The 25,773-nt window shown below is 41.9% G+C and overlaps 1 protein-coding gene across 2 annotated transcripts in view; it reads right to left on the bottom strand.

Annotated features, from left to right (window-relative positions):
- Positions 1-8,761: 8,761 nt before the first annotated feature.
- cherp (calcium homeostasis endoplasmic reticulum protein) overlaps positions 8,762-25,773 on the bottom strand; it is a 120,306-nt gene continuing 103,294 nt past the window's right edge. For both annotated transcript variants that reach the window (XM_034180184.1, XM_034180185.1), the window contains 2 exons: positions 20,964-21,149; positions 8,762-9,127 (listed from right to left, as the gene is read on the bottom strand). In XM_034180184.1, coding sequence (XP_034036075.1) covers positions 9,090-9,127; positions 20,964-21,149 — 224 coding nt within the window. In that variant the 3' untranslated portion in view covers positions 8,762-9,089. The remainder of the gene's footprint in view (positions 9,128-20,963; positions 21,150-25,773) is intronic.

Below are 25,773 nucleotides of genomic sequence, written 5' to 3'. Positions count from 1 at the left end.
TCTAGTAATACTGTGAGAAATCTTGGAGTCATTTTTGATCAGGATATGTCATTCAAAGCGCATATTAAACAAATATGTAGGACTGCTTTTTTGCATTTACGCAATATCTCTAAAATCAGAAAGGTCTTGTCTCAGAGTGATGCTGAAAAACTAATTCATGCATTCATTTCCTCTAGGCTGGACTATTGTAATTCATTATTATCAGGTTGTCCTAAAAGTTCCCTAAAAAGCCTTCAGTTAATTCAACATGCTGCAGCTAGAGTACTGACGGGGACTAGAAGGAGAGAGCATATCTCACCCATATTGGCCTCTCTTCATTGGCTTCCTGTTAATTCTAGAATAGAATTTAAAATTCTTCTTCTTACTTATAAGGTTTTGAATAATCAGGTCCCATCTTATCTTAGGGACCTCGTAGTACCATATCACCCCAATAGAGCGCTTCGCTCTCAGACTGCAGGCTTACTTGTAGTTCCTAGGGTTTGTAAGAGTAGAATGGGAGGCAGAGCCTTCAGCTTTCAGGCTCCTCTCCTGTGGAACCAGCTCCCAATTCAGATCAGGGAGACAGACACCCTCTCTACTTTTAAGATTAGGCTTAAAACTTTCCTTTTTGCTAAAGCTTATAGTTAGGGCTGGATCAGGTGACCCTGAACCATCCCTTAGTTATGCTGCTATAGACGTAGACTGCTGGGGGGTTCCCATGATGCACTGTTTCTTTCTCTTTTTGCTCTGTATGCACCACTCTGCATTTAATCATTAGTGATCGATCTCTGCTCCCCTCCACAGCATGTCTTTTTCCTGGTTCTCTCCCTCAGCCCCAACCAGTCCCAGCAGAAGACTGCCCCTCCCTGAGCCTGGTTCTGCTGGAGGTTTCTTCCTGTTAAAAGGGAGTTTTTCCTTCCCACTGTAGCCAAGTGCTTGCTCACAGGGGGTCGTTTTGACCGTTGGGGTTTTACATAATTATTGTATGGCCTTGCCTTACAATATAAAGCGCCTTGGGGCAACTGTTTGTTGTGATTTGGCGCTATATAAAAAAATTGATTGATTGATTGATTGATATATATATATATATAGTATATATATATATGGTAAATGGACTGCATTTATATAGCGCTTTTCCATCTGCATCAGACACTCAAAGCGCTTTACAATTATTATGCCTCACATTCACCCCGATGTCAGGGTGCTACCATACAAGGCGCTCACTACAGACCGGGAGCAATAGGGGATTAAAGACCTTGCCCAAGGGCCCTTAGTGATTTTCCAGTCAGGCGGGGATTTGAACCAAGGCTCTTCTGGTCTCAAGCCCAACACCTTAACCACTAGACCATCACCACACACACACACACACACACACACACACACACACACACACACACACACACACACACACACACACACACACACACACACACACACACACACACACACACACACACACACACACACACACACACACACTAAGCATACTGTGCAAGGAAGTGGTAGAAGCCAAAGAGGCTTATCAAAGACCCACTTCCAAACAAAAATACAAAAATATCACAACAATAAACAAAAGTATTATATCGATTCACAAAGTATAAAACAGTTAATAAAACCAAGTAATAGGTTGACATTATAAGTACTCATACTTTTACTTTTAATCCACTTTTGTATCTGTATAAAGTGATGGGTGGATTTAGAATTTATACTGTATCATTCCAAGATTTAACACCATGATATCTGATTTGACGCTGATAACGAGTTGTTCTATGGAAAAATAAATGCAAATATGAGGTCTGCCTTGTCGGATAATTATGAATTTGATGGTTGATGGTCATTCCACAGAAACAGCTCTCACTAAAATGGTGAATGTCCTGCTTTTCAATCGGCGGTCAGGTAGGGGTAAATTGAAGAATTACACAGGGGTTACAATTAAAACATGCTCCAATCATATTGAAAACTATACCACATTATTTGCCTGATCATAAAGATTCCAAAAAGGTATAGTTTGGACAATCTGTGACTGAATTCTATGGAGTTATGGGATAAAAACAGCAAGAATTGATGACAAAGGTCAGTTTCGGTTTGTACAGGGGTCAAAAGTTAAAGTTGCTCCAATTTTTGTAAAAAGTAATGCAAATATTGGTTGTACTCATTGGATTAATAAATAGAATAGTTTTGACAGTGCTGAATGTTTGGTCTCCAAAGTAAAGGTCAAACAAGGTCAAAATCCATTGGATTCTTTGAAATGTAACACACAGTTGTATGTAAAAGTTTGGGCACCCCTGATGATTTCCATGATTTTCCTTTATAAATCATTGGTTGGATCAGAAATCTCAGTTAAATATACAGAGTGATATTTGAGAAGTGAAATGAAGTTTATAGGATTTAAATATACAGAGTGATATTTGAGAAGTGAAATGAAGTTTATAGGATTTACATAACGTGTGCAACAATTCTTTAAACAAAATTAGGCAGGTGCATAAATTTGGGCACCCCAACAGAAAAAATACATCAATATTTAGCAGATCCCCCTCCTGCTGAAATAAAAGCCTTGAAATGCTTCCTATAGCTTCCAATGAGAGTCTGGATTCTGGTTGAAGGTATTTTAGACCATTCTTTACAAAACCTCTCAGGTTTGTTAGTTTACGAGCACGGATAGTCAGGTCTGGGGACTGAGATGGCCATTCCAGAAAGTTGTACTTGTTCCTCTGCATAAATGCCTTAGTAGATTTTAGCAAGATCCAGCCCCAGCACAACTTCAACTTTGTCACTGATTGATGAACCTTGTTCTCAAGAATCTGCTGATATTGACTGGAATACATGTGACCCTCAAATTTAACAAGATTCCCAGTACCTGCACTGGCCACACAGCATGATGGAACCACCTCCAAATTTTACTGTAGGTAGCAAGTGTTTTTCTTGGAATGCTGTTCTTTTTCAGCCATGCATACCACCGCTTTTTATGTCCAAATAACTCAATTTTAGTTTCATCAGTCCACAGCAGCTTATTCCAAAATGAAGCTGGCTTGTCTAAATGTGCTTTAGCATACCTCTAGCAATTCTGTTTCTGGTGTGTACACAGAAAAGCCTTCCTCTGCAATACTCCCTCATCCAGCATCTGTTCAAAGTGCGCTGTATAGAACCCCAATTCCAATGTGTTGGGATCCAAGTTGGGACCTTGTGTAAAATGTAAATAAAAACAGAATACAATGATTTGCAAATCCTTCTCAGCATATATTCAATTGAATGCACCACTTAGACAAAATATTTAATGTTTAAACTGATAAACTTTAATGTTTTGTGCAACTATTTGCTCATTTTGAAATGGATGCCTGCAACTGTCCCAGAGTTTTTGAAACTCTGGGACAGTGGTATGATTACCACTGTGTTACAACACTCCATAAGCCTTTGGGAACTGAGGACACTAATTGTTGAAGCTTTGTAGGTGGAATTCTTTCCCATTCTTGCTTGATGTACAACTTCAGTTGTTCACAAGTCCAGGGTTTCCGTTGTCGTATTTTGCACTTCAAAATGCGTCACACATTTCAAAGGGTGACAGGTCTGGACTGCAGGGAGGCCAGTCTAGTACCCGCACTCTTTTACTATGAAGCCACACTGTTGTAACACGTGCAGAAGGTGGCTTGGCATTGTCTTACTGAAATAAGCAGGGACGTACCTGAAAAATATGTTTGGATGACAGCATGTGTTGCTCCAAAACCTGGATGTACCTTTCAGTATTGATGGTATCACAGATGTGTAAGTTGCCCATGCCATGGGCACTAACACACCCCCATACCATCACAGATGTTGGCTTTTGAACTTTGTGCTGGTAACAATCTGGATGGTCTTTTTCCTCTTTTGTCCGGAGGACACATCCATGATTTCCAAAAAACAATTTGAAATGTGGACTCAGACCACAGTACACTTTTCCACTTTGCGTCTGTCCATTTCAAAGGACAGAGAAGGAGGCGGTGTTTCTGGATGTTGTTGATGTATGGCTTTCGCTTTGCATGGCAGAGTTTTAACTTGCACTTGTAGATGTAGAGGCGAACTGTTAACTGACAATGGTTTTCTTAAGTGTTCCTGAAGCCACGCTGTAAGATGCTTTACACAATGATGTTGGTTTTTAATGCAGTGCCACCTGGGGGTTTTCAGCCTTTCCGCTTACATGTAGAAAGTTCTCCTGATTCTCTGAATCTTCTGATTATATTATGGACTGTAGATGATGGAATCCCTAAATTCCTTGCCAGTGAACATTGAGAAACATTGTTCTTAAACTGCTGGACTATTTTTTCATGCAGTTGTTCACAAAGTGGTTATCCTCACTCCATCTTTGCTTGTGAACGGCTGACCCTTTTGGGATGCTCCTTTTATACCCAATCATGACACTCACCTGTTTCCAATTAACCTGTTCACCTGTGGAATGTTCCAAACAGGTGTTCTTTGAGCATTCAACTTTCCTAGTCTTTTGTTGCCCCGTCCCAACTTTTTTGAAATGTGTTGCAGGCATCCATTTCAAAATGAGCAAATATTTGCACAAAAACAATAAAGTTTATCAGTTTGACCATGAAATATGTCTTTGTGGTGTATTCAGTTGAATATAGGTTGAAGATTTGCAAATCATTGTATTCTATTTTTATTTACATTCAAAAAAGTTGGGATGGGGCAACAAAAGACTGGGAAAGTTGATGAATGCTCAAAGAACACTTAATTGGAAACAGGTGAGTGTCATAATTGGGTATAAAAGGAGCATCCCCAAAAGTCTCAGCAAAGGAGTGGCTCCGTAAAAAGCATTTCAAGGTCCTGGAGTGACCTAGCCAGTCTCCAGACCTCAACCTCATAGAAAATTTGTGGAGGGATGTTTCTGTGTAGGCTCTCAGTTGTCCAGGTGGTTTCCATAGTAGAGAAGCTCGAAGATTCAAGCTTCTCTACTTTGTGGAGGGAGTTGAAAGTCCGTGTTGCCCAGCAACAGCCCAAAAACATCACTGCTCTAGAGATCTGCATGGAGGAATGGGCCAAAATACCAGCTACAGTGTGTGCAAACCTGGGGAAGACTTACAGGAAACATTTGACCTCTGTCATTGCCAACAAAGATTATGTTACAAAGTATTGAGTTGAACTCTTGTTATTGACCAAATAATTATTTTCCACCATAATTTACAAATAAATTCTTTAAAAATCATACAATGCAATTTCCTCAATTTTTTTTCTCATTTTGTCTCTCAGTTGAAGTGTACCTATGATGAAAATTTCAGACCTCTCTCATCTTATTAAGTAGGGGTACTTGCACAATCAGGGACTGACTAAATACTTTTTGGCCCCACTGTAAGCAGCAAGGCCGAAAACCAACATTGAATGCCCGTGACCTTTGATCCCCAGGTGGCACTGCATTAAAAACCAACATCATTGTGTATAGGATCTTACAGCGTGGGCTCATATCAATAAAAAGTTATTTATAATTTAGTAAAGCTTGGTCTCAGCCGTCGTATACAATGGCGTCGGCCCCAGAGGGTTAAAATAACAAAATTAGAAATTTTACACTCTTCTATGACCCTTGTAAACATCTAGTGGTTATTCTGAGCATATTGAGTACCTTTGAAAATCTATAGCTGCTGCAGTTTAGAAAATACAGCTATATTTGAAATAACACTTGGGATGAGTGGTCGTTTTCTGGCTATTCCATGCATGTCTCAGCAAGGTCCTAGATTAACTTTGTTCATGTAAATGTGGAGCTGATGAGTAGGATTGAGAAAGAAGAGCCCAAAGTCCATCAAACAGTTGCCCTAAAGCCCCTTTCACATTGGCATATTCGTAGAGCTGCTCATTGCAGTGTATCGTCTACACTGAGTTGAGCAGCTCTACGTCGAGTTTTTGCTCCCGACGCAGCAGTATGTTGAGGGTTGTTTAATGTTTAATTTTCTTCTGCGTATAGCGCTGGACAGTTTTAAGCAGGTCTGAGCAGCAGTGTTACTGCATGCAAGTCTGTGCAACACGGTGCTCCTGTACACAACCAAAAACTGAGTGTGTCAGCTGGAGAACATGATCACACACAGCCCACAGCACCTGTGTGTTCAGAACAGGGAATCGAACCTCAACTCAGAAATCCAGAAACACAAGAAACAGCAGGTCAGTTGCTCACTCTCTTTCGAGCGCTCGCTCTCCCTCACCCTCCCCCCCTCTCTCTGCGTGTCTGATCAAACCTGTGACTTTAAAATAAAAGCACATTCGCTGCATGTCGGTGCGCTCATCAAATGCCCTGATCAATCAGGTCTGATCAAACCTGTGACTTTAAAATAAAAGCACACTTGCTGCATGTCGATGTGCTCATCAAACGCCCTGATCATGGCAGTAATGTAACTGTAAAAACCTCATGATACAGTCCAGTTTTCCAAGTGCAGTGATGTGTTCTGCACAGCCGGCAGGAGTGAACTGGGTTTAAATAGCGGCAAGGTACACACGACTGTGTGCACTGATTAAAAGAGCGAACACACGCAGCTGCAAGTATGAAACAAACACAGAAAAAGGTTGAGTATGTGCGCACTTCGGGTGTATTTAAATGAAACAACGCTGCAATACGCAGCTCTACAAATACGCCAATGTGAAAGGGGCTTAAAACACGTTCAGTTGAGCGGGTAGTTTTTTCTCCTTCCAGATTCCTCTGGTGCTGCTGTTGCATGTTGTCCAGGAAGGATCTCTGCTGGGCTGACTGATCACCCAGGAACTTGGCATCACCAGAACGATGACTTTCGTAATAGAAAGAATGTATAATTTCAGTTTGCAAAGAAAAAAAAAGTTCTTGTTTTTCTCTTTGTGGATCTCTCACAGTCTTGTATTCTACCAAAGAATCATCCTGCTTCTGTATTCAAATATGCTGTAACTCATCCACATGGCTTTTGATTTCACAAAGCTCAAAACAGGAAAACAAAATTGAAATGAAAATATGTTTGTGTCTCAACTGTCTAAACGACATTAACCGTCATATTCTGCTGGAACTTTGTAATATTACCACTCACTCACTCATCTTCAACCGCTTTTCTGGGCTTGGGTCGCGGGGGCAACAGCTCCAGCAGAGGACCCCAGACTTCCCTTTCCCGTGCCACATTGACCATCTCTGACTGGTCACCTTGGTTTGTGATATTCATGGACGGGATATTGAGGCGTAGTCGGGTGGACGAGGGTTTCCGGTTTGGTGGGCTCAGGGTCTCATCACTGTTTTTTGCAGATGATGTGGTCCTGTTGGCTTCATCGTCCGGTGACCTCCAACACTCACTGGATCGGTTCGCAGCCGAATGTGAAGCGGCTGGGATGACGATCAGCACCTCTAAATCTCAGACCATGGTTCTCAGCAGGAAACCGATGGATTGCCTACTCCGGGTAGGCAATGCGGCCTTGCCCCAAGTGAAGGAGTTCAAGTACCTCGGGGTCTTGTTCACGAATGAGCGGACAATGGAGCGTGAGATTGGCCGGAGAATCGGCGCAGAAGGGGCGCCATTACATTTGCTTTACCGTACTGTTGTGACGAAAAGGGAGCTAACCCAAAAGGCGAAGCTCTCGATCTGCTGGTCACTCTTTGTTCCTATTCTCACCTATGGTCATGAGTGTTGGGTCATGACCGAAAGAACTAGATCGCGGGTACAAGCGGCCGAAATGGGCTTCCTAAGGAGGGTGGCTGGTGTCTCCATTAGCGATAGGGTGGGGGTGTAATATTACCATTTCTAAAAAATAAAGCTCTCCAAATAAATAAATAAATGTGCAGTGACTTTGTACAATATTTTTTCAACAAGTTTGACAGGAAATTTCAAGAACCCACCGTGGTTTTATTTTTGCATCATATTACTCTTAAAAAAAAAACACCCTTTTTTTGGTCTTGCGCATGTCTGTTACGTCACATCATGACGTAATCCAGCTCTGTGTCGTCTTCAGGTTGTGGAGAGCTGCTGTCATCATCTCCTCCGACATGCTGTTATCATCTTTATATATGAGAGCAGTAATTAACGTGATACACTAAAGAGAATGAGGATAAAGCGCATTAACTCGATGACAGGCTGTTCATGCACTTTACAGTATCACTCCATTTTAGTCAGTGAACCACTCCGCTAATAAACTCCTGGGATAACTTAACATGAATCACCAACATTAACTTGAACTAAATCCACACATTTACATGGAGCTGTTTACATGGCACGATTTTGATCCGATTGTTCAATCAGATTACTTGTGGTCCATGTAACCGCAGCTACTGAGTTCATGTTTCAGCAGATATTTGTCAGGTCCCTGGAGAAAATATGTTGAAACCCAGAGTGGGAGCCACTGGGCACCTCTCACTTTTTAAACCATTTGAATAATTCAAACAGGAAGACTGCAGAAAACGCAGCACGCTGCATCTCTTCCCAGCTTGTGCACGCACATTTTCCGGTTATTGCACATTGGGTTCAGAACTGCACACATGTAGGATCCAGTGTAAACACCGGTGGAGTTGATTTTTGGTCATCAGTTGTAACTTCCAGTCTGACATGCTGATGGAGCGCGAAGACAAACGCAGACAGCGACTTTAGTGGCGCAAACAAGCACTCCGTTTGTCACTGGTTTGTTTTGGCATTTTTTTGGGGTGGTTTGTGATGTATAGTCCAGAAACAGACAGACCGCAAGCATGTAGTAACGACAGAGTAATAACAGCGTGGCTGCAGCTAGGCTGTGCAGCAAACATGTAAAACCAATTATTGACATTTGTCAACAGATTCAGAATCGTCTACGTCTGGAAAAGTGAAAACCAAACTTCAGCTCCGTCAGTGAGATTTTGTTGTTTTATTGGTGAAACGTCAGAGTTTGACTAAATTTCACAAACTTTACTGATTAACAGCATAAAAAGCACAGCTGCTTTAAGCTTTTACACTTCAGACTGGACCTGTTTGTAAGGTGCAGACCAAGCACCGGAAAAAGAAACATGAGGAAAAAAACAAAACAAAAAAAACCCACACACAATGAAAATGAGTTTCCACCGACTAAACAGTGGCCTCACTCAGCCACACTCCACTGGTAATGGGGGGGGGAGACGACTCGCGTGGAACCACACAGAACCAACGGGGCAGGTCCCGATCGGGTCCGGATCAGTCCGTGGGAGGGGCCTCTTGAGGTTCTCTGTTGACTGAATGAAAAACAACAGTTAGATTCCAAAGAGTGTTTGAGAAAACAGAATCAGAATGACATTAAACCACAGATGGACAAATTATTTCACAATGACTGTTAGAAATGAGTCTTTAAAAACCAGAACTCAATAACAAGAAAAACCGCCAACACCAACAAAAATCATCAACACCAAAAACCACCAACCCAACATCAGAAACCACCAACACAACAAAACCCACCAACACCAAAAACCACCAACCCAACATTGAAAACCACCAACACAACTAAAACCACCAACCCAACATCGAAAACCACCAACACAACTAAAACCACCAACCCAACATCGAAAACCACCAACACCAAAAACCACCATCCCAACTAAAACCACCAACACCAAAAACCACCAACCCAACATTAAAAGCCACCAACAGCTAAAACCACCAACCCAACACCAAAAACCAACAACTCAACATCAAAAACTGCCAACACAACAAATAAAACCACCAATACCAAAAACCAACAACAAAACCCACCAACACAACGAAACCCACCAACACAACTAAAACCACTAACCCAACATTGAAAACCACCAACACAACTAAAACCACTAACCCAACATCGAAAACCACCAACACAACTAAAACCACCAACCCAACATCGAAAACCACCAACACAACTAAAACCACCAACCCAACATCGAAAACCACCAACACAACTAAAACCACCAACCCAACATCGAAAACCACCAACACCAAAAACCCCCATCCCAACTAAAACCACCAACACCAAAAACCACCAACCCAACATTAAAAGCCACCAACACCAAAAACCACCAACCCAACATTAAAAGCCACCAACAGCTAAAACCACCAACCCAACACCAAAAACCAACACCAAAAACCAACAACCCAACATCAAAAACTGCCAACACAACTAAAACCACCAATACCAAAAGCCAACAACTACAGCTGCCACAACTAGTTGACTAGTCACAACTACGTGAACTATTGAAACCACCGACAACTAATTTAGTAGTCGACGAGTCATTTATTTTAAGTCTGTTTTTCTCTCAATTCATAGTTTTAGGGCAGTGAGCTGCCCTGCTGTCATTTGGACGTTCAAATTTTGAAAAAGACGGCCGTCTTGTTCAAAGCTGTCTAAAATGCGCAGCTTACCGAAGGAGCTGTCGGTGTGTGTGCGTGCGCGTGGAGTCAACTGGCTGCAGACTGCAAGGGAGGGAGATTCCGGAGGCAAGAGATGTTACATTCTGCTGAGAATCATCAGTGCATGTGCAATAGCAAACATGGAGCAGAGAAAGAGGATTTTAACCCAAGTGAACGTTAAAAAACCAAACCAAGCCAAACCATGGAGCTGCCTTTACTTCTCTCTACACTTTCTCTACCTGTGCGGTTCTGATGGCACTGTCCTGTTCACACCATGTGCACATGGTATGCTGAATTTATGAGATCATGAGATGAAATAAATGGTTAAATATCCTTAAAAACATCCTTAAAAATGAGAATATATAAATGAACTGAGCAAAAATTACACATATGGATTAAAAAAAACCCTGATGTAGAGAAGCTGTGCAGTGATGTTCAGAGGCACAGATCACATAAAGCAGGTGAGAACACTGAACTTCACCAGCTGTTATTTTCCAAAAGTATTTATTTGTTCAATCTTAAGCTTAATGTAGTGTTCAAGCACAAAACGTGACTGATGAGGAGGGAAAAAAAAGGACTTAAAAATGACTTCATCACACTAAAATGAACTGTAGTCAGAATAAAAATACAAGCTGCTGATTTTTGTTAGTTTTCAATGTTATTATGAGTTGCAGCTATATGTTCTATTCATTTTAAAGTGAGTTACCTCTTATTTTATTCTGATTTATACAAAAAATATGGGGAGTCAAATCAGCCTGCACTGTTCTGTTCAGCTTATATCAAAGTTTGCCTGCACGTCTATGTATTTTTTCCTTCTTTATAAGAGTTTGGTGTTTACATTTGCTCCACAAAGTTTTAAAACACAATAAAATGTTCACGTTTCTTTATAGCAGTTCTGTAATTTCAGAAATGCAACAGAAACAACCACAAATCAGAAAAAGTTGGGACTATATGTAAAATGAAGATAAAAAATAAAAATGTTGCACTATTTCCAGTTTCTCCACTCACAGAAGCCAAAAGTTCTTCCAGAGCTGTGTCTTGGTAAACTTCCCTTACTTGTCTCCTTCCAGCATGGACATTTAGTTTTGAGAACTGCCTACCTGAGACAGATTTACTATAAAGTACTACCAAAGTTTCTGAATTACTGATGTAAATGAAGTCTAAGAAATGGTCATTGATTAGGAAATGTTCATGTTTCATCCCCTGCCGTTTCTTGGAAAATGCTGCAGGCTTTAAATTTAGGAAATTACGTATGATCCGACTAGTCGTCTAATCGCAAAAATAATCGTTGACGAGTTGAGTATCAATATAGTCGTTTGTGGCAGCCCTACCACTAACACCAAAAACCAACAACCGCCAACACAACAACTAAAACCACCAACACCAAAAACCAACAACCAAACATCAAAAACTGCCAACACAACTAAAACCACAAACACCAAAAATAACCACCAAAGACAACAAATGCAAATCTCCCAACACCAACCCAACACAAACTGCCAATACGAACTCAACAAATCCACCAACCACCAAAAACAGAAAAACACTAAAAACACTAACCCAAAGTCAAAATCCACCAACACCAAAAACCATCAACCGAACACAGCGGCACTGTGGCTTAGTGGTCAGCACTGATGCCTCACAGCAAGAAGGTCGTGGGATTGATTCCCAGCCTTTCTGTGTGGAGTTTGTGTGTTCTCCCCGTGTCTGCGTGTGTTTCCTCTGGTTTCCTCCTACAATAAAAAAAAAAAAAAAAAAACCTGCTTATTTAGGGCCTGCTCATTTCTCTGCCCCTGACCAAGGCAGCATCTCTACATCTGGAGTTTGTCCCCGGGCACCGGACTGTGCCTGCCCACTGCTCCTAGTGGTTGGATTGTGTATAACTGTAATTAGGATGGTTAAATGCAGAGGACAAATTTTGTTGTATGTATGGACATATGTGAAATGACAAAGTTTCTATTCTGAGTTTCTATTCTATTCTGTTCTGAACAAAAACCACCAACACCAAAAACAAAAAACTACCGAATGAACACCAAAAACATAAAACAAACAACAACAAAAAAAACCCGCCAAAAAACCCACCAACACCAAAACAGCAAAACAAACAACAACAAAAAACTGCCAAAAACCACCAAAAACAGAGCAAAAAAAAAAAAAACAAACAAACAAAAAACCCCCCAGCAATAACCACCAATACCAACAAAAAAACAGCAAAATAAGAGTGCTCTGAGAGCACAATATCCCCATTGGTTAGAGGTGGGTGGATCGATCCTAATATAGATAATATCAATACCAACGCTGGTATTGATACTGAACGATCCTTGTGTAAAAAGATCGATACTCAACTTTTTTCTCTCCCGCACGCACTGACTGTTGTGTGCACAGATTCATCAAAGTCTACTCTCTGTCTGTAAGAGCAGTGCTGCGCTGTGTCACACAACATGGAGCAGCGTACTCTTGTATTGTGGTTTGTCAGCCCCCTGCCTCAGATTTTGCTTTAAGTTGTGTTGAGTGATATTTTTTAAACAAAAATGTTGATTGTGATAATAAAGTATTTTGTTGTCACGTACAATGTTTGGCGAAATTCTATCCTAGGTCTTTTGGATCGTTTGGATCTATGAAGCTTAAATATGAAAAAGTATCGTTATCGATATCGGCAATAGTGGGCCTGTATTTACTTGGTATCAGATCAATACCAAAATTCCCGGCATCGCCCACCTCTACCATTGGTAAATGCTGCTTTGCTACAGGTGCTTGCTGCATTCTGATAACATTTCACGGTATGTAATAGTTGATTTTAGAATACAGACGCCAACTTATGATACTCGGAGTGTCTTGGATTGTTAATCAAGGGCCGTAACTCTGCCAAAATGTGTCAGTTATTTACAATATTACAATAGGTGTATTATCAACCTATAACAAGGAACTCAGCCACATGGGGTGTGCATCCAGTACATTCTGAGTGCCGGTCCCAAGCCCGGATAAATGAGGAGGGTTGCGTCAGGAAGGTCATCCGGCGTAAAACAAGCCAACCCAACTATGCAGACTAAGAATCGAATTCCCATACCGGATCGGTCGCGGCCCGGGTTAACAACGTCCGCCATCGGTGCTGTTGCCCAACAGGGTGCCGGTGGAAATTGGGCTACTGTTGGGTGAAGACAACGAAGAAGAGGAGGAGGAGAACGATGCCACAAACAGCGGGAGAAGAAGAAACTAGAAGGGTGGAAATGAGAGTGGGGACTTTGAATGTTGGTAGTATGACTGGTAAAGGGAGAGAGCTGGCTGATATGATGGAGAGGAGAACGGTAGACATATTGTGTGTGCAAGAGACCAAGTGGAAGGGAAGTAAGAGCAGGAGCATCAGCGGTGGGTACAAGTTGTTTTACCATGGTGAGGACAGGAAGAGAAATGGTGTTGGGGTCATTTTAAAGGAAGAGTATGTTAAAAGTGTGTTGGAGGTTAAGCAAGTGTCTGACAGGGTGATGAGTGTGAAGTTGGAAATTGAAGGGGTGATGATGAATATCATCAGTGCATATGCCCCACAGGTAGGTTGTGAGATGAAGGAGAAAGATGATTTCTGGAGTGTGTTAGATGAGGTGGTGGAGAGTGTGCCCAAGCATGAAAGAGTGGTGATAGGAGCGGACTTCAATGGGCATGCTGGTGAAGGGAACAGAGGTGATGAGGAAGTAATGGGTAGATATGGTATCAAGGATAGGAATGGGGAAGGACAGATGGTAGTTGATTTTGCAAAAAGGGTGGAAATGGCTGTGGTGAATACCTACTTTAAGAAAAGGGGGAGCACAGGGTAACATGTAAGAGTGGAGGAAGGTGCACACAGGTGGACTACATTCTTTATAGGAGATGCAAGCTAAAAAGAAATCAGAGACTGTAAGGTGGTGGCAGGAGAGAGTGTCATTAGACAGCATAGGATGGTTGTTTGTAGGATGACTTTAGAGGTAAAGAAGAAGAGGAGAGGGAGAGCTCAACAAAGGATCAGATGGTGGAAGCTGAAGGAGGAAGACTGTTGTGTAAAATTCAGCGAGCAGGTGAGAGAAGCACTGGTTGGAGGGGAAGCAGTTTTGGACAACTGGAAAAGTACTGCAGATGTGGTGAGAGAGACAGCTAGGACAGTACTGGGCATCACATCTGGACAGTGGAAGGAAGACAAGGAGACTTGGTGGTGTAATGAAGAGGTCCAGGAAAGCATAAGGAGAAAGAGGTTGGCGAAAAGGTTTTGGGATAGTCAGAGATGAAGAAAGTAAACAGGAACACAAGGAGATGCGGCGTAAGGCAAAAGGGAAGTGGCAAAAGCGAAGGAAAAAGCATATTGGGAGCTGTACAAGAAGTTGAATAGTAAGGAAGGAGAAAAGGACTTGTACTGATTGGCCAGACAAAGGGACAAAGCTGGAAAGGATGTGCAGCAGGTTAGGGTGGTAAAAGATGCACATGGTGATGTGCTGACAAGTGAGGAGTGTGTGCTGAGAAGGTGGAGGGAATATTTTGAAGAGCTGATGAATAAAGAAAATGAGCGAGAGAAAAGGCTGGATGATGTGGTGAGAGTAAATCAGGAAGTACAAGAGATTAGTAAGGAAGAAGTGAGGGCTGCTATGAAGAGGATGAAGAGTGGAAAGGCAGTTGGTCCAGATGACATTCCAGTGGAGACATGGAAATGTCTAGGAGAGATGGCAGTAGAGCTTCTAACCAGATTGTTTAATAAAATCTTGGAAAGTGAGAGGATGCCTGAGGAGTGGAGACAAAGTGTGCTGGTTCCTATTTTCAAGAACAAGGGTGATGTGCAGAGCTGCAGTAACTACAGAGGCATAAAGCTGATCAGCCACAGCATGAAGTTATGGGAAAGAGTAGTAGAAGCCAGGCTTACAAAACAGGTGAAGATCTGTGAGCAGCAATATGCTTTCATGCCAAGAAAGAGCACTACAGATGCAATGTTTGCTCTGAGAATACTGTTGGAGAAGTACAGAGAAGGACAGAAAGAGTTACATTGCGTGTTTGTAGACTTAGAAAAAGCTTATGATAGGGTGCCAAGAGAAGAGCTGTGGCATTGTATGAGGAAGTCTGGAGTGGCAGAGAAGTATGTTAGGGTAGTGCAGGACATGTACAAGAATAGTGTGACAGCGGTGAGATACGCAGTCGGAACAACAGACTCATTCAAGGTGGAGGTGGGATTACACCAAGGATCAGCTCTGAGTCCTTTCTTGTTTGCAGTGGTGATGGACAGGTTGACGGATGAGATCAGACAGGAGTCCCCATGAACTATGATGTTTGCAGATGACATTGTGATCTGTAGTGAGAGTAGAGAGCAAGCTGAATCTAGTCTGGAGAGGTGGAGATATGCTTTGGAGAGAAGGGGAATGAAAGTCAGTAGAAGCAAGACTGAGTACGTGTGTGTGAATGGGAGGGAGCCCAGTGGAATGGTGCAGTTACAAGGAGTAGAAGTGGTGAAAGTAGATGAGTTTAAATACTTTGTGTCAACTGTTCAAAGTAATGGAGAGTGTGGTAAAGAGGTGAAGAAGAGAGTGCAGGCAGGGTGGAGTGGGTGGAGAAAGGTAGCAGGAGTGATTTGTGACTGAAGAATATCAGTAAGAGTGAAGGGGAAAGTTTACCAGACAGTAGTGAGACCAGCTATGTTGTACGGTTTAGAGACGGTGGCACTAACAAAAAGACAGGAGGCAGAGCTGGAGGTGGTAGAGCTGAAGATGTTGAGATTCTCTTTGGGAGTGACAAGAATGGACAAGATTAGGAATGAACATAGAGGGACAGCTCAGGTGGGACGGTTTGGAGACAAAGTCAGAGAGGCGAGATTGAGATGGTTTGGACATGTGCAGAGGAGGGACCCAGGGTATATAGGGAGAAGGATGCTGAGGATGGAGCCACCAGGCAGGAGGAGAAGAGGGAGGCCAAAGAGGAGGTTCATGGATGTGTTGAGGGAGGACATTCAGGTGGTTGGTGTGACAGAGGAAGATACAGAGGACACGGTGAGATGGAAACGATTGATCTGCTGTGGCAACCCCTAACAGGAACAGCCGAAAGACAAAGAAGAAGATGATCAACCTATAACAAGGAATTGTACCAAGTTTCCAAAAATTCCTCCTAAAAATGTGAGAGGAGTTGATTTCAGAATATAGATACCCTTTTTTGGGATGGACAGACAGACAGACAAGGAAACTGGCACAACATAATCCTCCTTCGGGCCATTGGCCAGCGGGGAAAAGAAAACCAAAACACAAAGCGGGAAAAAAACAAACAAACAAAAAAAACACACACACTCACATTGCCCCCTCCCCACAAAATAAACACAACAACAACAAAGTTGCTGAGAGAGTTGAGGTTATAACATCTGAATTTGCTTGACTAAAAGAGGGCTGGACCGTCCCAAGTCCCAGCAACAAAAGTTGCTGGGACTTGGGACGGTGATCAAGATGGCGCCTGTGTTTGGCTTCGCCGTCGCTGCTGTCCGCGTACCTGTTGTGTGTGTGTTGTTGATTGTCATCCTGCTGGTCTACGATGGTCTTGCTGCTCGCTGTGTGTATGACCGTCAGGCTCTGCTCAATATCCGAGCTTCTATGGAGAACTATGGGGCTTCATTCTCGTCTTCTTTTGGTGATGAGCTCTTTCGGTGGCCTCCGTTTGTGCCGTTAGCCGGTGATGCTAGCGCCAGTCAGCGCTACAGGAGCTCCCGCGGATGCAGACGAAGGCGGGGGAGAAGAGCCGGTGTGCAGGTGAGGCTGAGGCTGTTCTGGAAACGCGGAGTTGTGGGAAAATGTCGTCGATCCCGTTTGATCAACTTGCTTTCTCCGGACGTGTGGATGTACGGCCCATCTCCCTCGCTGGATCATCACCGGCGGCCCTGCTGTCTCCGTCAGGTGTTTCCTGATTTTCCCGTGGCTGTGGTGGCCCCCCCGCTGGCGTGTGAAACCCGCAGGTGAAGTGGTTCGTCTCCGTGGGTCCTGTGTGCCTTCCCCCGGCAGTCTGCTGCAGAGAATCCAGCTGCAGCTCCTCTCAGGATGGCGCTGTTAAATGCACGCTCCGTTGCTAACAAGACTTTCATTTTGAATGATTATATTCGCTCCAAGGACCTGGAATTTTTGTTTCTAACTGAAACCTGGCAGAGGGAAATGGAACATACCCCCCTCATTGAACTCTGTCCCAAAAATTTCCGATTCTTCAGCTCACCGCGTTTGTGTGGACGTGGTGGCGGACTTGCTGCGGTCTGTAGGACCAGCTTTGTGTGTCGACGTGCGAGTTCAGAATTGTTTCCATCTTTTGAATCACTGATTTTAAAAGTTGGGAGAACTAATCCTTTTTATTGTGTTTTAATATATCGTCCACCTGGTCAATGCACTTCCTTCCTCAAGGAGTTTAGTGACTTTTTATCTACAACTCTCAAGCTGTCCAGACTTTTAATTGTTGGTGATTTTAATTTCCATGTTGATGATGCTTCTGATAAATCTGCTGCTAAATTCATCAGTCTGATGGAATCTTTCAACTTGATCCAACACGTGTCTGGCCCCACACACAGCAAAGGTCATGTTTTAGATCTTGTTTTTACTCTGGGTCTTAATATTTAGTCTATTTATTCTGAGGATATTTTTATTTCTGATCATGTTTGTATTCTTTTTAATTTGTCTCTTAATCTGGATTGTCCGTCTGCTCCTCCTGTGATCTGCTCTCGCATTTTTAATCATTTTACTGCAGATGTATTTTCTGCTGCTTTTAACCTTGATGAGTTGTTTAGTTCAGATGATGTTGATATTTTAGTTAATTCTTTTAATCATCATTGTCTCTCAATTTTGGACAGAGTGGCTCCTTTTAAAACCAGACACGCCCCTCTGAATAACTCCTCCCCCTGGATGAATGACGGTATTCGTAGTGTTAAGAGATCATGTCGGAAAGTGGAGCGGTTGTGGAAATCTACAAAGCTCTAGGTCCACCTCCTTCATTTAAAGGAGCTTTTAATCTCGTAATAATATGGTGAAAGATGTGAGGGCTGCTTATTTTTCCACTTTAATTTCTAACAGCCGACGGAATCCAAAAATTTTGTTTGACACAATCAGAGACATTGTTACACCTGCATCTCCTGCTGCTATCATTCAGTCAAATGAAGACTGTGACAATTTTTTGTCCTTTTTTAAATCAGCAAAATTCGTGATATCAGGGCAAATATTAATCCCTCTCTTTGTTCTTCTGTTCCCTATCTTATCCGGCCATCAGTTCTGGATAGTTTTAAACCTATATCACTGAAAGAGCTCACTGGTCTGGTGGACAGATTGAAACCTTCCTCCTGCCCACTTGATATCGTCCCTACCTCCTTTTTTAAAAAGGTCTTCCATTCTATTAGCCCGGTTGTCTTATTGATAATAAATAGATCACTGCTTTCCAGCTATGTCCCTCAGTATTTTAAACAGGCAGTTATTCACCCTCTTTTAAAAAAGCCTAATGCTGATCCTTCACTCCATCAAAATTTTAGACCAATTTCAAAGTTGCCTTTTATTTCCAAAGTCTTAGAGAAAGTGGTGGCCAAACAGCTTAATGAGGTTTTAGCTGAACATAATATTCTTGATAAATTCCAGTCTGGGTTCCGCCACTTGCACTCTACAGAAACTGCCCTTCTCAGAGTTTCAAATATTTTAATGCGCTGAGATCCAGGTGAATGTTCTGTGCTTGTCCTTTTGGATCTCTCTGCAGCTTTTGACACGGTGGATCATGGAGTCTTAGTTGAGAGACTAAGGACTTGGGTGGGCATTTCTGGGTCTGCTCTGGACTGGTTTTTGTCTTATCTTTCACACAGGACTTTCGTTGTTGCTGCTGGTAAATTTATGTCCTCCTCTGCCATGCTATCCTGTGGTGTGCCTCAGGGTCCTGTTCCTATATTGTTTGCTCTATATTTGCTCCCACTTGGTTATGTCTTGAGTAGTTTTAAAGATGTCTCCTACCACTGTTATGCGGATGACATCCAGCTGTACATCTCATTCACTCCTCAAACGGTCTCTAGGGTATCTGCTCTTCAGAACTGTGTTGAGGTTATTGGTGACTGGATGGCGGCCAACTATTTGTCCTTAAATATAGCAAAGACTGAGGTCCTTGTTTGTGCCCCTGACGAGTTTGTTCCCACTGTGGTTGGGAATCTTGGTTCTCTGGCCCCTTTTGTTCGCTCAGCAGTGAGGAACTTGGGTGTTACTTTCGATCACTCCCTCAATTTTGACGCGTATGTTACCCGCCTGGCACAGCGCAATATTGCCCGTCTGCGCAGCATTGTGTCTCGGGCGGAGATGGAGATGATCATTCATGCATTTGTGTCATCACGTTTGGATTACTGTAACTCTCTATTTTTTAGCCTTAGCAAGTCCTCTTTGGACCTCTTACAAACGGTTCAGAATGCGGCTGTGAGGCTGCTGACGAGGTCATCAAAGAGGTCACATATAACCCCAATCCTCTCCTCCTTGCACTGGCTCCCCATCCATTTCAGACTCCAATTTAAAATTCTAGTACTGACTTTTAGAGCTCTGCATGGTCAAATGCCATCTTATATCACCGAGCTATTACATCCATATGTGACAAGTAGGTCTCTGAGGTCTTCGGACCTGGGCCTATTGGTTGTGCCTAGGACAAGACTGAAGACCAGGAGAAACTGTGCTTTCGAGGTGGTGGCACCTAAAATGTGGAATGCATTGCCTTTGGACCTACGCTCCGTGGACTCTGTTGAAACATTTAAAGTGAAGCTAAAGACCCTTTTGTATAGGCTGGCTTTTACCTAGTTTTTATGGTTTTATGTTTCTGCTGTTTTTAATTTCTCTGTTCTTATGTGAAGCACTTTGTGATTTCTATCTTGAAAGGTGCTATATAAATAAACCTTACTTACTTACTTACTAGGGCTGTGTGAGTTTGGGTGTTGGTCAGTTGTGGGATCAGTGGATAGTCTGACTGCAGGACTCAAGAACCTAAATGAGGAACCAAAGTGTCTGGGTTTGTGGTTGTCCTGGATCAAAAATGAAGATACAGGCTTTTAATTACTTCCAGGACTCAGCCATCAGAAGTGTCCCGTATGTGGTGAAAGTGTTGAGGTTTAAGGTCAGAGGTGTTTGGTGATGCTGATATCTTTGCAAAAGAACCAAGTTCCAAGCCTTTAGGGTCCTGGTACTTCCTGTCTTATTGACTGGTTGTCAGACTTGGACTCGAACAAGTAACCTATGGTGAGGACTGGATGCCTTTGGTAGCAGGTCTTGAACACTGGAATGACCGTGTCAAAAGAGTCGTTACTCAGGCAATCCCGGATTGGACATTTTGTCCATGTTGAGGATCCCCAGGGACTGCAGAAGGCCAAGGACATGCCTGCATTCTACCATGAGCTGGCTGGGTGGTTGCCATCCAGCACACAAGGCAGTTCTGTGGTGTGGTGGATGCAGTGAAGCATGGTACCAGTGCATCCTCCGAGACTTGATTTTTTTTCCCCCTTAAAGCTTTATTGTTTGTTAACTGGCCATAGCAAACAAAATGGCTCAGGTGAGTAGATGTGTGATCCTCATGCTGAGTGGTGAGCACAGACGTCTGCCTGGTGAGATGAGGTGCGGCTGCTTTTGTCTGGATTTTCTAATAAAAGTGTTTCCTTTTTGCAACAATGTGGGGCATCACCTTCTAAGCAGACAGCAACACACAGAGTAAAGACTGAGTGCTTACCTTCCTCCCGCGCCTTCATGCGGGCCACAAAGTTGTAGCTTTTGTTCCTGCGATAGTTCTCATAGGGGTCATCCAGGGACACGCCCACACCTTTGTACTGGTCCCATTTATCCCGGACATCTCCTCCCTTGATGGGATCCTGGATCCCCTGCTCCTTGGCTCCCAAACCTCCAGAACCACTCCAGCCTGCAGCAGAAGGTAACAGACACACAGATAATAAACAGGTCCGTTAGAGAACTTAAGGTTTATACAACCAAGAGTCTTCATTCAAAAACCGGACCTGCAGCCAAAGTGAACCTGGTAGAGATGGTACAATGTACAAAAACCACCACACAAAGTGGTCTTCACTGTCAGACACACACTTTTGAGCTCTTCTGTAGAAGTACCAAGCAACAAGCAAAAACAACTAGATTCAGATTCTTTAATGTTATTTTCATTTATATAGCGGCAAATCACAACAAAGTTGCCCCAAGGCACTTCACACGAGTAATGTCTAACCTTACCAACCCCCAGAGCAAGAACACAGGCAACAGTGATAAGGAAAAACTCCCTCTGAGGAAGAAACCTCAAGCAGACCAGACTCAAAGGGGTGATCCTCTGCTTGGGCGATGCTACAGACACAAATTACAAAACAATTCACAAAACAAATATACAGGAAATGTTGCCGGTGAAAAGGACAGGAGGGTAATGGCCCTCCTGGCGGAGAAATGGCGGAGGAGGAGCTTGGCAGACAAGGGGAAACCGAAAGTGCAAAGGCGGACGCAATACTGGCTGCTATCAGCTGTCTGAACTGTCAAAACTTGATGGAATTATGTCGGCGTTAGCAAATGTGAAGGAGATAAGCGACTGCACCGAACAAGTGTCACAGGCGGAGTTACGCATCTCAAGTGCCAAAGACGATGTAGTTAACCTACAAGCTAAAGTCCAGAAACTTGAGTCGAAAAATAAAACTCTGGAGGATAAGCTCTTGGACCTGGAAACCAGATCCCGAATGAACAACCTGAGACTAGTGGGACTGCCAGAGGGTGCCGAAGGAGAGAATCCATGCTCCTTTCTGGAAAAATGGATTCCAGAAGTACTGAATATTGCGACTGAACCACTTGTTATTGAAAGGGCACACCGAATCGGACCAATGAGGGGCAGCACAGCGACACCAAGGACCGCAATAATGAAATTTCTGAACCATAAGGACAAGCAAAAGAGACATTCGGTACAAAGACCAGCAACTACGGTTCTACTCAGACTTGGCTGCAGGAATACACCAATTGCGGAAACAATTCGACCCGATCCGCCAGGAGCTCCGCAACCACAGGATCCGACAGAGTGATTCACCCAGCAAAACTGTTGATAACATATAAAGAGCGCACTTACACCTTTAAAACACCAGCCGAAGCTCAGGAGTTTTTCCAGAGGATCCAGAAGGACACAGACGGGACTTAAATGCAAAAGACTAAAACGGTAACTCAGTGGGGGAACTAAATATGGAGAGGCAACATTAGTTTAATTGAGTTGAAACAGTGTGTGAAAATACTGCCTATGACAACTATAACATCATCTCAGCAAACATTTAGAATATATTTTACTGATAGTTTGGATGTGCTTTCAGGTATATGATAACATTATAAGCCCACACATCTGAAACACTGCATATCATGTTTTAAGTTGTGGCTATAATTTTTCATGCTAGCCAAAATATATCTAGTACACACACTTATGTTCAGGTACACAGGATTATCTGTGCAAGGAAGGAAGGGAAGAAGGGGGAAAAAAAGCATTCACACTAACACACTGAGTTCATAAAGTACCTTTTTTTTTTTTTGCTTTGCTTTAGTAGTGTTGAACATGTGGTACTAAGTACTCAGGAATTTCACTGTGCAGCTCAAACTTGGAGCACGCTGGTTGTATATGTTGTAAATGAGAGATAACTGATGTCACAATAGGAACAGCAGCAGAGAGTGTCCGACCAATGGAAGCTAGAGAGTGGACTGACTGTTCCTCACTTAGTGTGGAACTGTCACCAGCCTTAGCGGGAGACAGAATGTTTTGGGGGGGCTTCACGAGAGTGGGAGAAAGGGGAGTTGTTCATGTTCAGTGTGTTGGATGTGGGTTCAGACATCCAGGTTTGTTAAGCTTCTCATGTTTTTTTCTACATTACAAGGTAATCTACTAGTTTACGTTAAAGATGTCTGTAGGAGTAAATCTTAATTTTATTTCATGGAACTGCAGAGGTCTGCAAAAGCTTAAAAAATTAAACAAGTCATGAATAGAATTAAAGATTTAAATTCCAATATTGTTTTCCTACAAGAAACTTATCTCTTAAATGGAGGATAGGAGAATAAGGAGGAGGTGGCAGGGTCATGTATTTACAGCACCATTTTCATCTCGTGCCAGAGGAGTTATGACTCTTATACATAATACAGTCCCATTTCAGGTAAAAAATGTAATCAAAGATAAAAGGGGAAGATATTTGATAGTCCAAGGTTCTCTTTTATCAGAATATCTAAATTTGGTAAATTTATATGGACCCAACAGAGACGATGTAAAATTTTTTGAAGATCTTATTCTTACCCTTTCAACATTTGCGGGACAATATATAATAGGAGGAGATTTTAATTGTACACTTAATCCCAGTATAGATAGATCCACAGGACAAGATCAATCACACAACAGGTGCAGAACAATTATTCATCAGCTTATGTAAGATTTAAGTCTACAGGATATATGGAGAGAATTAAAACCACAAGAAAGAGCCTTTTCTTGCTACTCTAGCATATTTCAGACATACTCCCGAACTGATTACTTTTTAATTTCCTCAGGCTTGCGGTCCAAAATTAATAACTGTTTTTATAACATTGTGATTTCTGACCATGCACCATGTTGTTTAGTGTATGTGGATAAAAAATTTATGAAAGATCCACCTAGATGGTACTGTCAACATAAATGGTTAAAAGATGAGGAATTTGTAAAATATATAGGAAAACAGACATGAGTTTTTTGAGATTAATACTACACAAACATCTGCATGTATAAAGTGGGAAGCTTTTAAAGCTTTCCTTAGAGGACATATCATTAGCTATACAGGCTCAAAATCAAAAAAGGCATGCGAGGAGAGGGTCCGATTGGGGGAAAAAAAAACAAAAAACAAAACCCTTCAGGAAAAGGTTTATGAGGGAAGTAACCCAAGAATGGAAAGTGATTTGTTGATCATGAGAGCTGAATATGAGAAACTATCAGCCTTTAGAGCAGCTTCTAGTCTCTTAAGGTTAAAACAATCTTTCTATGAGCAAGGTGATAAATCGGGCAAACTATTAGCATGGCAAATTAAACAATTAGAAACTAAAACACCAATCACAATTATATCTAATGGTCATGTTGTTGTGGATCCTATAGAAATTAATAATGCTTTCAGAGAATATTATAAAAAATTATATGATACAAAAATTAAAATTGACTTACAAAAACCTCAACACATTTCTCGACAAATTATCTATACCATGCATTCCAAATGAATACAAAGAAGATCTGGAGCTAGAAATTACAAAAGAAGAAATTGGGCAAGCTACTGATAATATGAAATCAGGGAAAAGAGCGGGACCAGATGGCCTTCCAATTGATCTATATAAAAAAAATTTAAGAATAAATTGTTAATGCCACTTCTGGAAATGTTTTTAGAAGCATTTCAAAAGGAAAATCTCCCACCTTCTATGAATAGTGCTTTAATTACTTTACTACCAAAACCAGGCAAACCTTCTAACAAATGTGAGAATATGAGACCTATAAGTTTGTTAAATTCCGACCTGAAGATAATCTGTAAACTCTTAGCAAAACGTTTACAAATGATATTGCCAATTATCATTGATAGGGATCAAAATGGTTTCATAATGGGAAGGCAAGGATTCCATAATGTAAGATGCTGAAAAGGCTTTTGATAGGGTGGAATGGCCTTATCTTTTCAAAGTCTTACAAAAATTTAGGTGTGGGGATAATTTCATAAAATGGGTTCAGATAATATATAAAAATTCCACAGCAGAAATCCTAACAAATAGAAATATTTCAAAACCTATAAAAATCAGTAAAGGATGCTGACAGGGTTGCCCGCTCTCGCCCTTATTGTTTACATTGGCAATTGAACCATTTGCAATAAGTATACGTTCACATCCAGAATTCTGTGGAATTACAGTAGGACCGACAGAGCATAGAATATCTTTCTATGCTGATGATGTAATTTTATTTATGTCAAATTTAAATCAGACAATTCCGGCCCTGTTACAGCTTATAAAAATATTTGGAGACATTTCAGGATACAAAGTGAATAACACCAAATCCTTTATATTACTGCTCAATGCAAATGAAAGAAGGAGCCCAACCTCTGAGGTAACTCAGTTTAATGTTGTAGCACAGTTCAAATATCTGGGAGTACAGATTTTGCCTAGGTTAGAACATGTTGTTAATGCTAAATATGAACCTTTACTAAAATAAACTAATTAGTCAATTGATAGATGGATGTCACTACCTATATCTATAATTGGTAGAATTAATATTTTAAAAATGAATACCAAAATTCCTTTATTTATTCCAAAATGTCCTTCTGCCGCCTCCTATAGACTTTTTCTCAAAAATAAAAAAAATGATTGTGAATTTTATTTGGAATAAAAGGAGGTCAAGGCTTTGGCTGTCTTTACTTTATTTACCATTTGATTGGGGGGGGGGGGGGGGGGGGGGGGTTTAAAGTGTCCAAATTCCATGTGGTACTACTGGGCCGTGCAGCTGAGATCAGCCATATTCTATTTCTCAAAAAATGATCTCCCTC

This window comes from Thalassophryne amazonica, chromosome 10 (genome assembly GCF_902500255.1).
Source record: "Thalassophryne amazonica chromosome 10, fThaAma1.1, whole genome shotgun sequence".
In the NCBI taxonomy this organism is placed as follows: Eukaryota; Metazoa; Chordata; class Actinopteri; order Batrachoidiformes; family Batrachoididae; genus Thalassophryne; species Thalassophryne amazonica.
This window is presented reverse-complemented; position numbering and strand designations above follow the sequence as displayed.